This window comes from Oryza glaberrima, chromosome 6, assembly GCF_000147395.1.
Source record: "Oryza glaberrima chromosome 6, OglaRS2, whole genome shotgun sequence".
NCBI classification, from domain to species: domain Eukaryota; kingdom Viridiplantae; phylum Streptophyta; class Magnoliopsida; order Poales; family Poaceae; genus Oryza; species Oryza glaberrima.
Window position 1 is genome coordinate 28,658,365 of NC_068331.1, and position 18,534 is coordinate 28,676,898.

At 46.5% G+C, this 18,534-nt stretch overlaps 3 protein-coding genes across 4 annotated transcripts; all 3 read right to left on the minus strand.

The window, feature by feature from the left end:
* LOC127777403 (basic leucine zipper 19-like) lies at positions 1 to 3,712 on the minus strand. Of its 2 annotated transcripts, none has more exons than XM_052303987.1 (3): positions 3,482 to 3,712; positions 2,441 to 3,273; positions 1 to 393 (listed from the first exon to the last, which is right to left on the minus strand). In XM_052303987.1, exon 2 carries the CDS (start codon positions 3,259 to 3,261, stop codon positions 2,443 to 2,445), a length of 819 nt encoding a protein of 272 aa, XP_052159947.1. In that variant the 5' UTR covers positions 3,262 to 3,273; positions 3,482 to 3,712; the 3' UTR covers positions 1 to 393; positions 2,441 to 2,442. The 2 variants fall into 2 exon arrangements, with proteins under 2 accessions (XP_052159947.1, XP_052159946.1); XM_052303986.1 differs by having other exon boundaries at positions 2,441 to 3,292; positions 3,482 to 3,710.
* Positions 3,713 to 4,757: 1,045 nt separating this feature from the next.
* Positions 4,758 to 7,842, minus strand: LOC127777991 (protein EARLY-RESPONSIVE TO DEHYDRATION 7, chloroplastic-like). The gene is made up of 4 exons (XM_052304617.1): positions 6,887 to 7,842; positions 6,280 to 6,446; positions 5,400 to 5,484; positions 4,758 to 5,203 (listed from the first exon to the last, which is right to left on the minus strand). Exons 1-4 carry the CDS (start codon positions 7,702 to 7,704, stop codon positions 5,014 to 5,016), a joined length of 1,260 nt encoding a protein of 419 aa, XP_052160577.1. The 5' UTR covers positions 7,705 to 7,842; the 3' UTR covers positions 4,758 to 5,013.
* A 1,767-nt stretch (positions 7,843 to 9,609) lies between these two features.
* On the minus strand, positions 9,610 to 14,011 carry LOC127777772 (leucine-rich repeat receptor-like kinase protein FLORAL ORGAN NUMBER1). The gene is made up of 2 exons (XM_052304389.1): positions 11,370 to 14,011; positions 9,610 to 10,168 (listed from the first exon to the last, which is right to left on the minus strand). The coding sequence occupies exons 1-2, from the start codon at positions 13,987 to 13,989 to the stop codon at positions 9,804 to 9,806; spliced, it is 2,985 nt and encodes a 994-aa protein (XP_052160349.1). The 5' UTR covers positions 13,990 to 14,011; the 3' UTR covers positions 9,610 to 9,803.
* Between the last annotated feature and the right edge of the window lie 4,523 nt (positions 14,012 to 18,534).

Below are 18,534 nucleotides of genomic sequence, written 5' to 3' on the forward strand. Positions count from 1 at the left end.
GAACATCCAAACAATGATTGAATCCATGTTACTACAAAGATTTCATACATGATGTATTTACAAGAGATTCACATCAAAACTTGAGGCCTAGCCAAATCTGGACATGTATCCTGGCATAAAACAATGATGCTGAATCTTTAAGTTTTTTATCAGGGAGCATTTGGGAGTCACTAGCAGCAATATTGTCCATTTCCAACATCAAGAAAAAAACGGAGGGAAAGCTAAGCAAACTAGAGGACATACTGATAGCTTCATAGCTAACGAACTTAAATCGCCTCAGGCACTGTGGAAGCATCATCGGCGACAGAATCACACACATTCCTAGAGATAGACGCTAGCAATTTATGCGATGTTTCTTGAATGCCCTGACTTGAAGTCTTGGCGATGGGGATCCTGAAAAGAGAAAGTAGCATGTGTTACTCTGAGTTCTGAACCTTAATTTCTCACCATTACTAAAAATATAAGCTCCTGAGGTTAGTAAGATAAATTACCACAAAAGGACAATAAATAAAACTGGCTGTGCACAACACAACCCTGTGAAACAAGTATGGATATACATACAACCAAGGACTATCAAGAGAAAATTAGCAATCACAGTTTTCTTGATTTCAGTTTCATGACCAGAGATGAGCAAGAGTTACATTCATTCACAAATTGTGGAGGTAAAACTCCACAAAAACAGGTTGACATATATCATGGAATAGCTTGCCACTACCTAAAAAGCTAAAAGCACTTCCTGTCGTATATGAATAATGGTTGAAGTGACAATCACATTATCAGAATTAGCTCTTCATAGAAATGAAGAACGTGAAAAGGGATTCTCCATATTCTCCAAAAGTTAGTGGTGCTAACATTATGCTTCTATGAACAATGATCTCTCCTAACAACAGAACTGGAGGTAGTATTGCATGGACCTATTTTCGTGGGTATCAGGCTAAAAAACCATGAATCAGGCACACACTGGTAAAGTAAATGTCTAGATGATGTACGTCCTGATTCCAAATTATCATTTCTGGAGAATATACTATGCAATCAACAAAGCATGCAGGTAGCATCTTGAATGCTTAGGTAATAGGTACAATATCAATGATGTAGAGGAAGCATATGGTGTTTGTACGAAGTGTTTTTTTTATAAATCATTAATTTGATGAAGCATAAGCGCACAAGTAACACATTGCTACTTGCTTAGCAGCAGAACAAAATCAACATGTTTCTTTCACCAGAAAAATATGCTATACAGTGCATAGGCTATTGATTATTGATTTTTTTATCAGTCAGATATATAGTGCATTCAAAGAGGTCATAGATATCCAGCAAAAAGAACATGTGTTTAGCATTCTATCATTGTCTCGACAAGATGAAACAACCACCCCACCCACCCCCTCCCCTCTCCCCAAGAAAAAAAACAAAACATTTCAGTCCAGATCAGCTGTCATTTCACTACATCAAAATACCAATACAAGATAATAGACTGTAACGGATGAACTAAACTTCAGAATAATGGCTCTGGAGCATGGTTATTAAGGCGCTAAAGGAAACCTAAGGAACCCTCATCACGCCTTATGCCTTAAGGTCACACCTTACGCAGTGAAAAAAAAAAAAGGAAATAAAGGACTTTTTCATAATAATTGCAGAGTCCAGGACTAAAATGGAAGGCTTTTTCATGACATTTACATATTCCAAGGACTAAAATGGAATATGGCAACAGATATTTTATCTACCCATCCCAATCCCCAATCCCGTCGTCACCTGTTTCTCCGCCGCTTGCTCGCCTCCGCTCCCTTGCCCCGGCTGCCGCCTCTATCCCCTCCATCCACTCTCTCTTCCCTTGCTGCTGCCGCTCCTTGTCATTGCTCGTGCTGGATCTGGGCAACGCCAGCAGTTGGGGACGACGGCAACGGTGATATCCTAGTCAGATCTTTTTGTTCCTCCCCCTTCCCCTCCCTTCCCCTGCTGCCTCCGCTCTTCATGACTACGGATTATTGCTGCCGCCGCTTCTCTAGGATGGGTTTATCACTTGTTTTTGCCCTTTCTCCTCTAGCTTTCTCGTAAGGCGGAGTGGACGCCTTACACCCTGGCAGCGCCTTACTGCCTTAGGGATGCCGTAATAACCATGCTCTGGAGCATGAAATTTTATCCTACGTTGACTCTTCTTACAAGCATTTAGTTTGTAAATCAAGGAAAAGAGAACTAACCAAGCTAGTCATACTCTTTTTTAGAACGCCATAGATAACAGAAGATTATGAGGTTGCCATACTGAATAGCAGTAGCTGGTAGCCAAATTAGTGTTTTAGACAGATATAGCTAGTCTACATCTATACTAGGATTTAACCATGCTGAAACGAAGGCAAAAGGTAGCAGCTAGCATTTAGTATGTTAGATATATATAGTTAGAAGCAGTACATGAAATTGGCAAAAACAGAAAGGAAACATAACTGACCTTCATTTCTTTTCAGAATTTGGCATACAGCCGACAGGCATCGTACCCATAGCCCCACAGACTGGGAGCTTTGCAGATCCAGATTTTGCACCTTGGCATTGGATACTGGCAATATCACAGGCACCTTGCCCCAACACCTGACCACTCACAGCGCCATCCTCGCCCATTGTTCTCACCTGCATCCCTGGACTGCAATACATCTGGTCGGCACATCGAAAGTCACAGGAGTTCATAACCTGGGCACCACCAAGATAACTTCCCTGATCAACACTAGAAACCAAATCGATGTTCTTCACTGGCCTCTGATAAGGAAAAGCCCCAATCTCCCCTTCAATCCTTCCTCTAATATCAACGAGCAGGCACCGCAGCCTGGATACCTCTGCCTCGAGCGTGGCATGGTTCTGGAGCTTCTTCATGAGCTGCTGGTTTAGAGCCCTCAAATGAACAACCTCCTCCTCCAGCGAGGCAGTGTGAGCTTTCTTCTTCTCCCTGTACTTCCTCACAGCGGCACGGTTACCCGACGGCCGCTTCTTGGAGGCATTGTTCTCCGTCGGGGACTCGGCGGTCTCGGCAGCATCCGACGGAGTGTCGGATGGGGCGGATACGATCTTGGTGTGGACATGGACGCAGGTGTGGGTGTGTGAGAGGTCATGCACAGGCGGGTTGCAGGTGTGGGTGTGGGTGCATGCATGGTGCTCCGTATCCTTGAGGATGTCGTCGAAATAGCTGTCCATGGAGCAGCTGCCGTCGGGGTCAGCACCACCGACGGCCGGGCAGAGGAATGTGTCCGGGTTGGAGAAATCGAGGTCCCCGTCATCCATGGCCACCGGCAGCTGGCAATGGAGAGCAAACCTGGTCACAAAGCCACCACGATTACACACCAAAAATTGTTGACTCGGAACCCCTACTCCTCCTAAATCCTCCCTACCTACGATACGAATGATGATGACTAAAACGCGACGGGGATTCAACCGAGAGAGATCTATCTGGATTCGATTCTGTCGTTCGCAAATCCAAGCAGCGAAGATAGGGAGTCGTTACCGGCGAGAGGAATCGCGGGCGGATGGATCCCCAGCTCGGCGCCGGGCGGCCAGATGGGGGAGCCGCCGGGAGGAGGTGGCCTACCGCCTCGGAGGGAAGCGAGCCGTCGTTGGTTGGTCCGGTTCGAGGCGGCGGAAGGAGGCGGCGGAGGCGGCGAGCGAAGGGTGGGGGGTTTCTCGTGTTGTGTGGCGGGGAGCGAATGGAGGTGTGTGTGTGTGTGTGTGGGGTGCGTCGCCGAGAAGAAACGCGGAAGCAGTCGTGTCATGTGCACCCCACCACGAGGAGCGAGGGGGCAAAGGGCAAAAATCCAATCATGACGCGCATCGGCTTTGATCGTGCGGCTTGGGATCAACTTGGGCCTCCCGAGTCTATGGTGGTGGGCCCACCAGACAGATGATTGATCACGATGGTGCCCTTCTCGTCAAGAGTTCGCCATGGTAATGGAAAGAGAGATTATAGCAAGTTAGTAGTACAACCCACCGCTTACTCCAAAAATTTTCATATTAGCAAAAATCATTGTTTAATCAATGCAAATGCATTGTTAGTTAAACTATTGTTTTTCTCCTTGTTCCGTACTCTCTCTCCTGACACAAGTTGCAGTGCATGGCAGTTAATTGGTTGAATTGCTCATGTCTGTGTTGGAGCGCGAGTGCAGCTAGCGCTTAAATAGTCGCCCGGTGATATACTCTCTCACCTCCAACTCACTGTAAAAGTTGATGTGGCAGGTTTATCGCTAGTTATTGTACCTGCTCTTAATGGCTTGATGTGGAAAAATGAATGGTAATGGAAAGAGAGATTAATGGCTTGATGTGGAAAAGGGAAGAAATGTCCACCCCTGGAAAAATTGCCTTTCTTCTTCTGTTTTTCTATTCAACTTTCTCTGTTTTTCGATTGAACCCTTTGTTCTGAAAAAAAAATGCCTTTGCTTTTCCTCTGTTTTTCGACTGAACTCTTTGCTTTACCTTTCTCCTACTTTTCTATTTGTGTTTCAATTGAACTCTTTGTCTTGCCTTTCTCCTACCTTTTCTGTTTTTCAATCGAACTGTTTGTTTTTTTTTTTTGTTAATCTTTCTTCAATACGATAGCCAAGACAACCACCTAAACCCCAATCATGGGGCTAGTATTGCGTATCTGCATAAGAGCACACGATTGTCGTCAAGGAAAAAAGAACTAATAGCCTATATTAACCATCACAATCTATATAACCAAACAAAGCAAGCACAGCAGAGTAGCAGACAGCTCTGAAAGATTTACTCCACCTCAGGACGCGGAAACAAATTTTGCAACACCACAGATTTCCGTACATTGCATCATTCAGCACAAAAGTGGTAGTACATCATCAGCGTTCAGGAGTTGCTTTTGGTTTTTCAGCACATATATTACAAGCAACAGTAGCAGTAGTGCAGCACACCCATGACTCGTGAAAAAAAGAAAACAAGAGAAGACATCTGCTAAAACTAGCTGGGATGGATTGGGGCAGAGCTTCTATTAGTCAGGAACGTTCCAACACTGGGTTGATCGTTGAGGACGAACTATTTCTTTTGCTTTGCACGATAGTCAGCAGCTGCTGCTTTGATGGTAGACTTGGCGAGTGAGGTTGGCTTTAGGACGCTCTTCGGGTTCAAGGCCTGCCGAATCTTGAACACTGCCCATGCTGTCCCGATTGCGTGGCCTGCTGCATCCATCCCTTCATTGGTCGCAGCCGCAGCTTTCTCCCCATATCTGCAGAGCAGACCCAATGTAAGAGCTTAAGAAGAATCTCTATTGATCATTTGATCAATTCCACTACATAAGGAAGAATTAGAGAAAAAGGATGTGCATATGATGTGCTTCAGATATGGATGTAGGACACGTAAGAAGTAGTAGAAATCTACATATAAAGAGAGGAGAAATGAGTGGAAAGGAGAATAACTCGTACTTGTGGGATACAAGACCGGTAGTCACAGTTGATGATGTGGACAGAACATTCGTTCCAGCCACTTCGACTGCGTCGCAAATCTTCCCTGTTGGCATGAATTAACGATATGTAAGAAAGACAATGTTACCATAATCCTAAGTGATTAGCTCCAACGAGCCAAATTACCATAAGAAATTACTGCTTCAAAGAATGTGTTCGGGTAAATCTGTATATTTTGTTAACTGTTATACTGAAGTAGATATATCGCATAAGAGATATAAAGTACTATTTCATCGGAAAGCATGGCGGCAAACAGAATATGTCCCTAAATGTATCTAACATGTTGAGCTAAGGTCAACCAGCATTAGAAATGAAAAATAGCATAATCAGTGGTTGGAAGTACAAAGTGGCAGCAGCTGATTTAATATGAGCTGATCCAGAAGGAGCATGCCAAATTAAACAGAGGAAATGGAGAGCCAAGAAAAAGAATTGCAAGCCATTATTTCATTCCAAATTTAAGTCACCAGAGTACATGCTTCTTATGCTAACTTCAGATTTGGCAAAAATTTGTATCCATCAAGTTATGCAAATTCACAGGATATATGCGACCAAAAAACCCAAGCAAAGCCTGACCTACGTCAGATAATTATGACTTATATAATGCAACCCACAGGGATATTCAAATTAGAAACAGAAAAAAAATCTGCTCATGAGTCATGACACAGGTGTTGTCTAGGTGAGTTTAAGAATAACATAAATTTATTAAATTATGAAACCAGGTTTCATGTCTGAATAAAGCAAACATATCAACACTCATTATACCATTAAAAAAAACAATAATGCCAAGCAGACCCATTATGTAACACTAACCAGATACAATAGAAAAGTTAAAGAATCATACCGAATCCATCAAGCGAAGCAAGAACAATCTCTCCAGGTAACAAATTAAAGAACTTCTTGCCAGCTTTTGAGTTAGCTATTGAGTTTGTAAAATAGCCAGTAACCTTTACAACTCCGGATAGTATTCCAGTTGCCACTTTCTCAGACATTTTTGTCACCATCTTGACCCTGGCAACAATCACAAGCATGAATTCCTTGAAGCGGAAAATTGTTAATGCTTGATTTAACACAATATCTCCCTGCAACGTCTATTCTCATAGACACTAAAACCATCCAAATCTAACATGATGTCGGTGTGATGGCAATAATAATAAGCAGGGAGCATACCTATTTATTTAAATGGTTTTGTAACCCAGCAAAAATCTTTAAATAAAAGAGAAACACAATGAAGGCACATTGTATCATCCTTTTTGGATAGACATACAGAAATGGTAATACTATCACACTTTAGCAATGTAAAGTTGTAAACTAATGAACCATGGAGAACTGAAAGCCTGAAACTGCATTCATGCCCTGATAACTAAATCCCAAATCATACTGGATAAATTTGGTTGACATCGGTTAATTCAAATCACAATTACAACTAAAATGTGAGATAGAGTTACTACCTTTTGATCCGCCTCAACATCTCGGGGCTGACCTCGGCGTCGGCGTCGCCGGGCTGCATCCTCCTCTTGAGGACCTCGTTTCCCCACCGGAGCCTGTCCACCGTCAGTTCACTGCACCACAGAATCCCCTTGGCCAGGTGCCCGGCCCCCGTCGCGATCGCATTTGCCACCTTCCCGCCGTACTCCTCCACATTGGGCGCCACCGCCGTCCAGTACGCCGCCGCCTCCACCTCGTCGCGAACCTTGCTCGCCAACGCCTCGCCGCCGACCACGGACTGGACGGAGAAGCTGGTGTACGTGGCGAGGATGCCATCGAGGCGCGGGTCGGGGTGGGAGAGCGTGAGGCCGTAATGGAGAGGGCCGGGGTTGGGGTCGTCGGCGGAGGGCGGCACGGTGAGGGAGAAGGAGTAGTGGCAGGGGTCGAGCTTCACCGAGGCGACGTCGCGCGCGAGCGGCCACTGGATGGGGTGGAGGAGCGCGATGGCGGCGAGGGAGGTGTCGCCGGAGCGGATGCGGAGCAGCGAGAGGTCGCCGGCGGCGAGCGGGTAGCTGCGGTGGCGGTCGATGAGGTGGAGCTGCGCCCCCGGGATCCGGAGCAGGACGTCCTCCGACGGTGGCGGGGCATTGGCGTAGGCGTCGAAGGGGGTGGCCGGAGACGCCGGGGACATCGGCGACGAGGGGGAGGAGGGGCCTATCTGGACGGGCGCGAGATCGGCCATGCTGAGCGTGGGGTAGAGCGGCGGAGCGGAGGGAGCCGGGCTAGGGTTAGGGTTAGGGTTAGGGTTGGAGGTGTTGCCGTAGTAGCAGTAGGAAGCCATGGGAGCGCGCCACGGGGAGGAATATACGCCGCCGGGGACGGTGGAGGGGCGGCGGCTCGCCGGCGACGTGGCGCTTGTATAGGGCGAGCCGGCCGCGTACGTGGCGACGGAGCCCGGTGGGACCCACGCGGTTGGGGGAGGTGGGTCCCGCATGGCTGTGTTTAACTAATTGGGTGGTTAGTTTTCCCATTTATGGCGATGCTTCTCGTCAATGACTTGTGGGGTCCGTTGAAAGTGTTAACTGGTGGACCATGTTTTCCTGGACCCACCTGTCGGTGGGTAGCTTTAGGTGAAGAGTAACCGGCCCACGAGGAGGTCACGCTACCCGATGCCGATATCGGTGGAGGGAGCTGACGAGAAGCTACGCTATTTATCTTTCTGACGTGTGGGCCCATATTGGCCGTCCTATCCACAGCAGCTTTCCTCCATGAGTAAGCAACCTCGCGGCCATAGCAACAGCATCCAATCCATCCATGCCCAAAGCGGTAAGTAATCTGGTTAATGATCTAGTAGTAGGCTTCATTTGGAATATGATTACTACGTGTAACAACTTTTAGTTGGATGAAATGCATCCTAATAATATAAATCTGGATATATCATGTCTAGATTTACAGTAATACGTTTCATCCAAGCAAAATTTACTATATTTTAAGATGAAGGGAGTAGCTTTTTTAATGTAATTTTCAGCTTCCATATAGTTTAAATTCAGAAAATAAGCTACCCTTTAGAACCGGAGGACTGAAAATCTAGCTTTTTGCATATTCTCATGCCAGTCGCCCACCAATTTGTTAGAATCTTAGACTGAATTTGAAACAGATTATTGACAGTGACGGAGCTAAAAATTTACAAATAGTAAGGCTCAACCAACAAAGTCTACCGCTTAATTAATAGAATTTGTTGAATCTTCAGACTTTCCATGAATTCTTAGATGGATTTATAAGGGATTAAGGAGATAACCTTAGGGCATATTCAATGGTAGAGACGAGTATAGTCTCTTGAATAATACATGATTATTTAGAGACCATGTCTTTACAATAGTTAAGACGATAAAGGCTCTAATCATTAACTCAAAAATATTCCGTTCATTAATATTCTTTCCTTTTTTTTTACCCCCATGCAACCATATTTCCATATTATAGTGATTAAGAGTCGTTGTTAAGCCGTTGTTATGCATAATAACGATGTTTTGTCTATCCTCTTTCGCTTTCCTCCATGTCAACAAGTATTCCTAATTAGCAACACTAAGAGACCACTATTGATAACCATTGTACATGCCCTTAGGGCTCAAGCCCATTTTTTTGTCTGGGAAATGAACAAGGCGCAGCTCAATATCCGCTAGGACTTTTACTTGCCCTGATGTAGTTGATGCCCAGCCCAACTTCACATCATCATCACCTATTCACATTCTCTCATATTCTGATTCCTGCAGCTTTACATATATCTACATCCACTAATCAACTTTCACAAGCAACTATCTGAGAAAACAAAGGCCTTTCAGCAATGCAATGCTCAAAGCAGGGTCTACCATATCTATCCTGCATCTGCATGCAAGGAATATGTGCCATCTACTTGCATGAGCAGCAAACAAAATGCAGTGACTCAGGAATATATCCTCCTGAGTCAAATCCAAGATGAGTAATGAAAAGAAGAATAAAGGCTCAAAGGCAGGTTAGGTGTTGTGTGTTCTTTCTTTCGCATGCTTTGGATTCGATTCTGCACTGACGGATACGTATACTGATTTACACATATCGCACTATCATACCTAAATTCGTTCCCCTTTTAGGATTCCCATCTCATATTTAGCGTCAAATTCTTCGATCCTAGATATGGAAAAATAGACAGAAAAAAAAACATGACAATGAAATAACGAATAGAACTGCTAGTTCAGATCATTAGCCCTGTAGATAAGACATTTCAACTTCAACTTTACTAATATGCACATATTCATTTAGCTATTACGCATAGCAGAAAAGCAGTAGTAATCCGCCTGTTATTGTACACGTCAACCACACGCGGCAAAAGTACCAGCTAAGCCAAAATTAATTAGCCGCTAATTAAGCGCACACATTAACAGCAAACAATACCGTTAAGTTTGGGGTTCAGAAGGTGACGAGGAGGTCACCACTATTGGGCTGGGCCGAGTTTGGGTTGGAGAGCATGTGGACGACCTCGCGCATGGTGGGCCGGGCCGTGCTCGCCTCCTCCACGCACGCCATGGCCACCTTGTACAGGTTCACCATCAGCGCCACCGGCTCCGGCGTCAGGCGGCGGTCGGCCACGGCGAGGACGGCCGCCGTGTCGGAGTTGTCCGGCAGCTCGGCGGTCACCTTGCGGACCCAGTGCACGATGTCCACGCCGTCACCGAACCCGCCCACGGGGCGGCGTCCGGTGATGAGCTCCAGTAGCACCACACCGAAGCTATACACGTCGCTCTTCTCGTCCACTCGCAGCGTGTATGCGTACTCTGCAAACACAAATAGTACATAGGATTGATGAATCAGTTAGATGATACCTAACATACCATTGTTAGATTATCAATCAAAAAGATATTAGTGTACCGATCCTTTCCCAACGCGCATAACTGAATGTAACTACAGCCATTAGAGCTGCACATTTGCATAACTGAATGTAACCACAGCCACTAGACAGAATTTTCATTTTTCAGGGTAGTGCATCACACTCGAATCGTTTGAAAGACAGGTTATCCTGAAGCTACGTACTTCACCAACTACACCATTTAAGAGTGGACTGACAAGTCAATAAGGAGCAGATCTACCATGGAGATACAGCCAAGATACGAACGTGATACAGCTACAGTAAAACAGTATCTCCTCCAATTATCCAAGAGAGTGCCAGTGTGCCACACACGAGGCAACAAGACGACACAATATGAATGCTAGTACTCCAAAGGCAGGAGACTATCCATTAATCCAAAGGTAGCCAAATTGCCTTGCCTGCCATTGACCATACATATGGCTGCAAGATCTGCTTCTGTAGAATCCAAAGAAACAGAGCAGAAAACTGAACTGACCATTAATCACAATCACTGCTACAGCCATGCAACGGCAAGAACTGTAGCTGTAACTTTTGTTTGCTGTCTGCAGAAAAAAAAAATGTTCACACTTTGGCCCAAAGGTAACATTTGTCCTCTCCCCAGTTGACCGTGCACAAGGCAACAAGGATTGTGCTCAGAGGAAAGCACAAGCTGCAGTACAGTACTAGTGCAGTTCCAGTGGATGGAACGTGGCTGCATCTCCATGCAGGGGCCCCCTCTATTATTGCCTCGACGTAAAGTTTACAATTTTTCAATGACACTTCGTATAATCGTATCAGATCATTTCAATTATATTAGTTATAGTTAGAACCATTCTTTATTTTAAGCACATTAAAAGTTTGTTCTTTGTCATGGTCCAGATATAAAGTTTGTTCCTTGTCATGGTTAAACAGAAAAAGGTTTGTTCATTCAACACATGGATCAGAAAAAAAAGTTTGTTCTTTCAACACATGGATCAGGATAAACTTGTTGGGTCTTGGAATTCAATATTTTTCAAACAGATTCATTTCGGTAAATTTAGTACTACAGTACTGTAGTGGTTCGCATTGAAAAAGAATAGTAGTAAGAAATAGGCTAAAAATAATATGGAGAAATTATTTTGGGTGGTTACCTGGCGCGATGTAGCCATAGGAGCCAGCAATGGCGGACATGCACTCGGAGGTGGCGCCGCCGAGGAACTTGGCGAGGCCGAAGTCGGCGACGTGCGCCTCGAAGGCGGAGTCGAGGAGGATGTTGTTGGACTTGACGTCGCGGTGGATGATCCTCGGGGCGCAGTCATGGTGGAGGTAGCAGAGGCCGCACGCCGCCTCCGCCGCCACCCGCGCCCTCGCCTCCCACCCGAGGTGCCCCCCCTTCCCGCCATGGAGCATCTCCCCCAGCGACCCATTCGGCATGTACTCGTACAGCAGCAGGTTCGTCTCCCTGTTCGACACGAACCCCAGCAGCCTCACGATGTTCCGGTGCCTGATCCTCCCCAGCGTCGTCACCTCCGCCGAGAACCCCCGGTCGTGCTCGCCGCCGCCGCGCCCCACCAGCCGCTTGATCGCCAGCTCCGTCCCACGCGTCACGCCGTGGTACACGATCCCCGCGCCGCCCTTCCCGATGATGTTGTCCTCCTTCACGCACTCCACCACGTCCTCCGCCGAGAACTCCAGCTTCTGGAACGCCGTCATCTTCCACGCCCCCGACCGCCGCCGCGCCGCCGACCGCCACGCCGAGCACCCCTTCCTCGCGCCCAGGAACGCCACCGCCACCGCCGCGAACGCCGCCACCAGCGCCACCAGCATCTTCTTCGAGTCCCACCGCAGCCGCAGCTGGGACCCCGCGCCGCCGCCGCCGCCGGCCATGGACGGAGGGCACGCGTCGGCCACGGGGCCGCCGCACAGCCCCGGGTTGCCGACGAACGAGCTCTCGTTGAACACCAAGAACTGCCCCTGCATCGGCACGGGGCCCGAGAGGCTGTTGTACGACACGTCGAGCGTCGTGAGGCTCGTCATGTTGGACATCTCCGGCGGGAGCTCGCCGGTGAGCCTGTTCCTGGACACGTTCAGCGTGCACAGTATCTTTAGCGACGTGATGCTCTCCGGTATCTCGCCAGAGAGGCCGTTACGGCTGAGGTCGACGGCGGCGAGGGAGGCGCAGCGGATGAGCTCGTCTGGAATGGCGCCGGTGAGCGCGTTGCCGCTGACGTTGAGCCTGGACAGGTTCTTGAGATTGCCGATCTCCGGCGGCAGCGCTCCGGAGAAGTTGTTGGACTCCAGCGACAGCGTCTGCAGCGCTGGGAGGTTGCCGATGGCCGGAGGGATGCGGCCACCGATCCCATTGTTCCCCAGCAGCAGCATGCCGATCTTGTCGCCGCCGATCACGTCCGGGAGCTCGCCGGTGAGCAGGTTGTCGGTGAGCTCCACCATGTTGGCCTGCGGGAGGTTGAAGAGCCCGGCGGGAACCGGGCCGGTCAAGAAGTTCTTGGCGAGGCGGACGCGCGTGAGCGTCTTGCAGTCGCCGAGCGAGTCCGGGATGGGGCCGAACAGGCCGTTCTCCATGAGCACGAGCATCTCCAGCCGCCGGCCGGTGCAGAGGTCCGCCGGGATGGGGCCGGTGAGGTGGTTGGTGGCCAGGTCGAGCGTCTTGAGGCGGCCGTTCTTCCCGAGCCCGGCGGGGATGTTGCCGGTGAGGTTGTTGTCCCATAGCTGCAGCACCTCGAGCTGCGCGAAGCCGGCGACGAAGTCCGGTATGCTGCCGCGGAGGTGGTTCCGGAAGAGGTTGAGGAGCTTGAGGTTGGAGAGGTTGGCGAGGCTGGGAGGGATCTCGCCGGCGAGGTCGTTGACGGAGAGGTCGAGCGACGCGAGGCTGCTGAGATCGCCGAGCTGCGGCGGTATCTCGCCGGAGAGGCGGTTCCACTGCAGGAAGAGCGTGTCGAGGCGCTGGAGTCGGCCGAGCTCCGGCGGGACGGGGCCGGTGAGGTTGCAGCTGCTCATGTCGAGGCGGACGAGCGCGCCGAGGTCGCCGAACTCCGGCGGGACGCCGCCGTCGTACTGGTTGTAGTATCCGATGTACATCTCGCGGAGGCGGGTGAGGCGGGAGAGGGAGACGGGGACATGGCCGGAGAGCGTGTTGCCGTTGAGTCCAAGGTACTCGAGCGCGGCGAGGTCGCCATAGCTGTCCGGGATTGCGCCGGTGAAGTAGTTGCCGCCGAGGTGGAGGTAGCGGAGGCGAGCGTGTGAAGCGGAGAAGGGAGGAAGCAACCCTGAGAGGTTGTTGTTGTAAGCGTCGATGAGCTCGAGCGAGGGGAAGTAGGGGGAGGCGCCATCGCCGGAGTCGGGGACGGGGAAGTGGCCGGAGAGGTTGTTGTTGGAGAGGTTGAGGTGGCGGAGAGAGGGGAGGGTGGGGAGCTCGAGGGGGACGTGGCCGGGGAGGCAGCAGGCGGCGATGGTGAGGTTGGCGAGGGAGTCAAGGAGGGCGATCTCGGGCGGGAGGTAGCCGGAGTGGAGCGGGAGGGCGGTGAGGTTGATGGCGACGACGCGGGAGCGGCCGTCGCAGGTGACGCCGGAGAAGGTGCAGTGCGCGGGGGAGGTCGCGGCCGGGTCCCAGTCGGCGAGCGGCGGTGGGGCGGTGGCGGAGGGGGATGGGACGAGCGCCGCCTTGAGCTTGGCGAGCGCGTAGATGTCGCGGTCGGGGGAGGCGAGGGAGGGTGGGAGGAGGAGGAGGAGGAAGAGGAGAGTAGGAGGCATTGTGAAATGCGATGGTGAGAGGGGGAGGGGGAGGAGGCGGGGTGGTGGCGGGAATAAAAGGAAGGCGGGCGCGCGGCCTGCAGGCTGCAAGGAATGGAACAGAAGCAGAAGCAGAGGCTGTGGGAGTCACTGACGGCGTTAGGTTGGCGTGGTCAATGCGGCATGTACAGATACCAGAGGACGACGACGACGAGGCGGAGACTGACAGGCCGGGCGCGGAGACGATGGGACGGGACGAGATGGCCGGAGACGTGTGTGGCGCGCGCGCGCGCACACACACACACAGAGCCTTCCCTTCTTCCCTTCCTCCATTGATTGATCGCGGGCTACTGGGCTGCTGCCACCAGGGGCGGCTACTAGCCTTTCTGCTGTTTACCAGGAGTACGTTTGAACTAGGGGTGTATAGTTCACACCAAAATTAAAAGTTTGCTTGAAATTGAAACAATGTGATGAAAAAGTTGGAAGTTTATGTGTGTAGGTAAGTTTTTATGTGATAGAAAAGTTGAAAGTTTGAAGAAAAACTTTGGATCTAAACTTGGCCTAGTATTAGTCTAGCACGGAGATCATCTTCGCCCTTAGTTAGGTGGTGTTTAGATCCAGGGATTTAACTTTAGTCTCTATATTTAGACACTAATTCATAGTGTTAAATATAGACGAAAGCTAATTTGCGAGACAAATATTTTAAGTCTAATTAATCTATAATTATATAATATTTACTGTAGCATCACATAGGCTAATTATGGATTAATTAGGCTCAATAGATTCGTCTCGTAAATTAGTCCAAGGTTATAGATGGGTTTTATTAATAATCTACATTTAATATTTATAATTAGTGTCCAAACATCCGATGTGATAGGTACTTAAAAGTTTTAGTCCCATCTAAACAGGGTCTTAGGTGGTGTTTGGATCCAGAGACTTAACTTTAATCCCTATATTTAGACACTAATTTAGAGTATTAAATATAGACTGTTTACAAAACTAATTACGTAAATAAAAGCTAATTTGCGAGACAAATTTTTTAAGCTTAATTAATCTATAATTAGAGAATGTTTACTGTAGCATCACATAGGCTAACTATGGATTAATTAGGCTCAATAGATTTGTCTCGCGAATTAGTCCAAGATTATAGATGGGTTTTATTAATAGTCTACGTTTAATATTTATAATTAGTATCCAAACATCCGATGTGATAGGGACTTAAAAATTTTAGTCCCATCTAAACAGGGTCTAGTTTCCAACTTTTTCTTCAGACTTTCAAATTTTTCATCACATCAAAACTTTCCTACACACATAAACTTTCAATTTTAATCAAACTTCATTAAACTTTCGTTTGATTTTGAGCAAATTTTTAGCTAAACCGAAATTGTTTGGTCAAAACTATCAGGGTCTTTTTTTTAATTTGAGGAAAGACAAAAAGGATTGAAGATCCTGGGGATTACCGACTACAGGAGTCGATCGTAGGAAACCTGGTTTAGTTTCCAATTTTTTAAAAAAAATTTCTAACTTTTCTATCACATCAAAACTTTCTTACACATATAAACTTTTAACTTTTCTGTCACACCGTTCTAATTTCAACCAAACTTCTAATTTTAACGTGAATTAAACACACCCCAAATTTTCATATCCAACCCATAGAAAAAAAAATACCAACTCACTCTAAACTGTTTTCTTTTTTCCTTCGAGTTGGAACGAGCCAACCAATTCATCGAGCAACCATAATAACCAGATCAAAAGAATTAAAAGTATACTTCCTCCTTCACTAATATATGGTGTTGGTTAGTTCATTTTTAAATTAAAATGAAATGTGGGAGGACTTATTTTTCACTAATTTTACTTAAATATACAGGTTTAAAAAGAATGGATTGTTGTCTTCAAAAGCGCGGGAATTGGCTCTCCCCTAGCAAGCGAGTTCGCAATGCCATCCTACGAACTTTACACGAGCAATTCAATCGTATTTACGTGTTCTTTTTTCTGTTTCTATGTGTTTTATAATCACGTGTTTCAATGGAACCCTAACTTTGCTATGGAGTACAAATTTAACTAGGTGTTTCACAAAACTGCATTAATAGCAAAAAATTTTATCCCCTACGTGTAGATGACATGTGGGCTCGTTTTACAACGACTTGGGTATTTGTTAGGTTGGGTTGGTAACTTAGGCATGAACTTATCTGAGAAATAAAAATTACAGCTTTTTATAAATTTATATGCTACTGTAGTTATCTTTTTATAAAGATGCATACTACAGTTTTTAAAAGAAAAAATAGTTTTTAAAATTGAATGTGCTTCTTGGTACTGGCAAGCCTTTCTGTCGCCCTGCCACAAAAGTTGTGGCTTGTCTAGCTTGTGGATCATCCAACGGCCAGCAACGTACCAGCACCAATCCGTCAGCGGTCCAGCTTAACTGACACGGTACTACGTACAACTCCCTGCAACTCGTGTGATCCGGATCTCATCTCACTGCACTGCACTGTCAATGGCGATTTTCTGCTGTCCAAAACAATTCTGAAACCGCTTTCCTTTTCTTTTTCTTCTAGAACTGTAATCCAACTCCCTGGAGTAGTATTGAATTACAACTCCACACATATTGAAATGGACATATCCGGACAAGTTTGGATTGTGATCCATTGAAAAGGTACTAGTAGGACACAATTTAAGATGAGGAAAAATATGGAAATTTTGGAGGATTTCAATTCTATAGGAAAATTTTCTTTGAAGCCCTTTAAAACAAAAGGATTAAATCATATCCAATCCTTTGAAATTCCTATGGAATGAGTAATTCTATAGAGATTTTGGAGAAAATTTAGCAAGAGCTTCAACCTCTTGGTAACTTTTCTTTGAGTCTATCTCTCTTATTCAATTCCTATGTTTTTCTTGCAGTTCAATCAAACGATTATTGATGTGTTTTTCCTCCTGCGTTTTACGATCCTCTATTTTCCTATCAAAATTGTATGTTTTTTTTTCGTTCATAAGTTTTTTCAATCGTGCCATTCAAAGGGCCCTTATATCTGAACTCAATGCATGGTTTGCTTTGCCACTGGCACTGGAACTGTAGCCTACTCCAAGCATCAGCAGAAAGGGAAGGGAAGCAAGGCTAATCAAGTGGTCTTCTTTCCAAGCAAGACCTGGTTTAGTTCCAAATTTTTTCTTCAAACTTCTAATTTTTCTATCACATTAAAACTTTTCTACACATATAAATTTTTAATTTTTCTATAACATTATTTCAATTTCAACCAAACTTTTAATTTTAGCGTGAACTAGTAGTAGTACAGCACCATCTGCAGCTGCAGCCAGTGTTCATGTGTGCTACTGCTACAGCTAACAGGCAGCAGCTGTGCTGTGCTGTGCTGTGCTACGGCTGCTGCTACTCGCCTGCCTCTGGTCGTCTAGCATCTGCCCATCAACTGATTGATGCTCAAGTCTTCGCGTAAAGCCAAAGCAAGAAGCTCACACAAAAGCCTCTCCAGTACACTCTGCTCATCACTCGTCAGGGTGCTCGATCTCTGCTGGAAGATTTGCTTGGGCATTTGAATGCTTTTGGACAAGTCAAGTGAAGTACTATATATCTCCCCTATTCCAATACAAGCCCGTGTTTAGTTTTCCCGTATTTTCAACTTTCCATCACATCATATCACATCAAAAACTTTTCTACACATATAAACTTTCAACTTTTTTTTTTCAAACTCATAACTTTTTTTAAACTTTCAACTTTTTTTAGGAACTAAACACACCCTAAGTGCAGTTGTGTATTTTTATATTTTTGCAACCCAGTATTTTCAAAACATGAAACGAAACGTAGACCTCGAGCGTCTTGACATTTTTAAATCCGATGGATAGAAAATACCGAAAAACCTACATGAACGACTGTTTGGATAGAACGCGAGAAAACATTAGAATTAGAATTTTAGGAAAACATAAATCAAAAGAGAGATCCTAGACGTAAAGAATTTTTTTTCAAAATATTAAATCTTATATTATTGAAAATCCAATCCTTCAAAATTCCTGTTACAAAAAAAGCAATGGCTTGTTCAGCTCTCTTGTTGTTCAAGGCGTTTTGGTCTATGGCATCGGCAGTAACAGCGACAAGTCTTAATGACAAAATAGGGCACATATCGACTAGTAGCTAGTCTCTGTTGGCTGGCACCTGATGCTGCCTAACCTGTCTGCCAACATTACAATTTTGTTGGCGTTGACACTTGAGTTTACTACCAGTAGTATCAACAATAAAGTGGACTAATACAGAGATAAAGCGAAGAGAAAACAACAAACTACAAGTAATTAGAATCTACTACTACTCCACTTCACTATGGAATCAATTATCAGTGAAGAGCACAAAGTCCAGCTTCATGACATGTCAGGGCATCCACACACGGTCGACAGCATAATGCTACCGCCCACTAAACTAGACTTACCTGCATGATTAATCATTCAATAATCAGATCAGTGGAGGAAAGAAAGAAAGAAAGAAAGCAGTAGTTCTAATGGCAGTGGTAGAGAGTAGAGACTAGAGAGGTGTAGGTTGATGATAAGGATTGGCTGCACGTACAG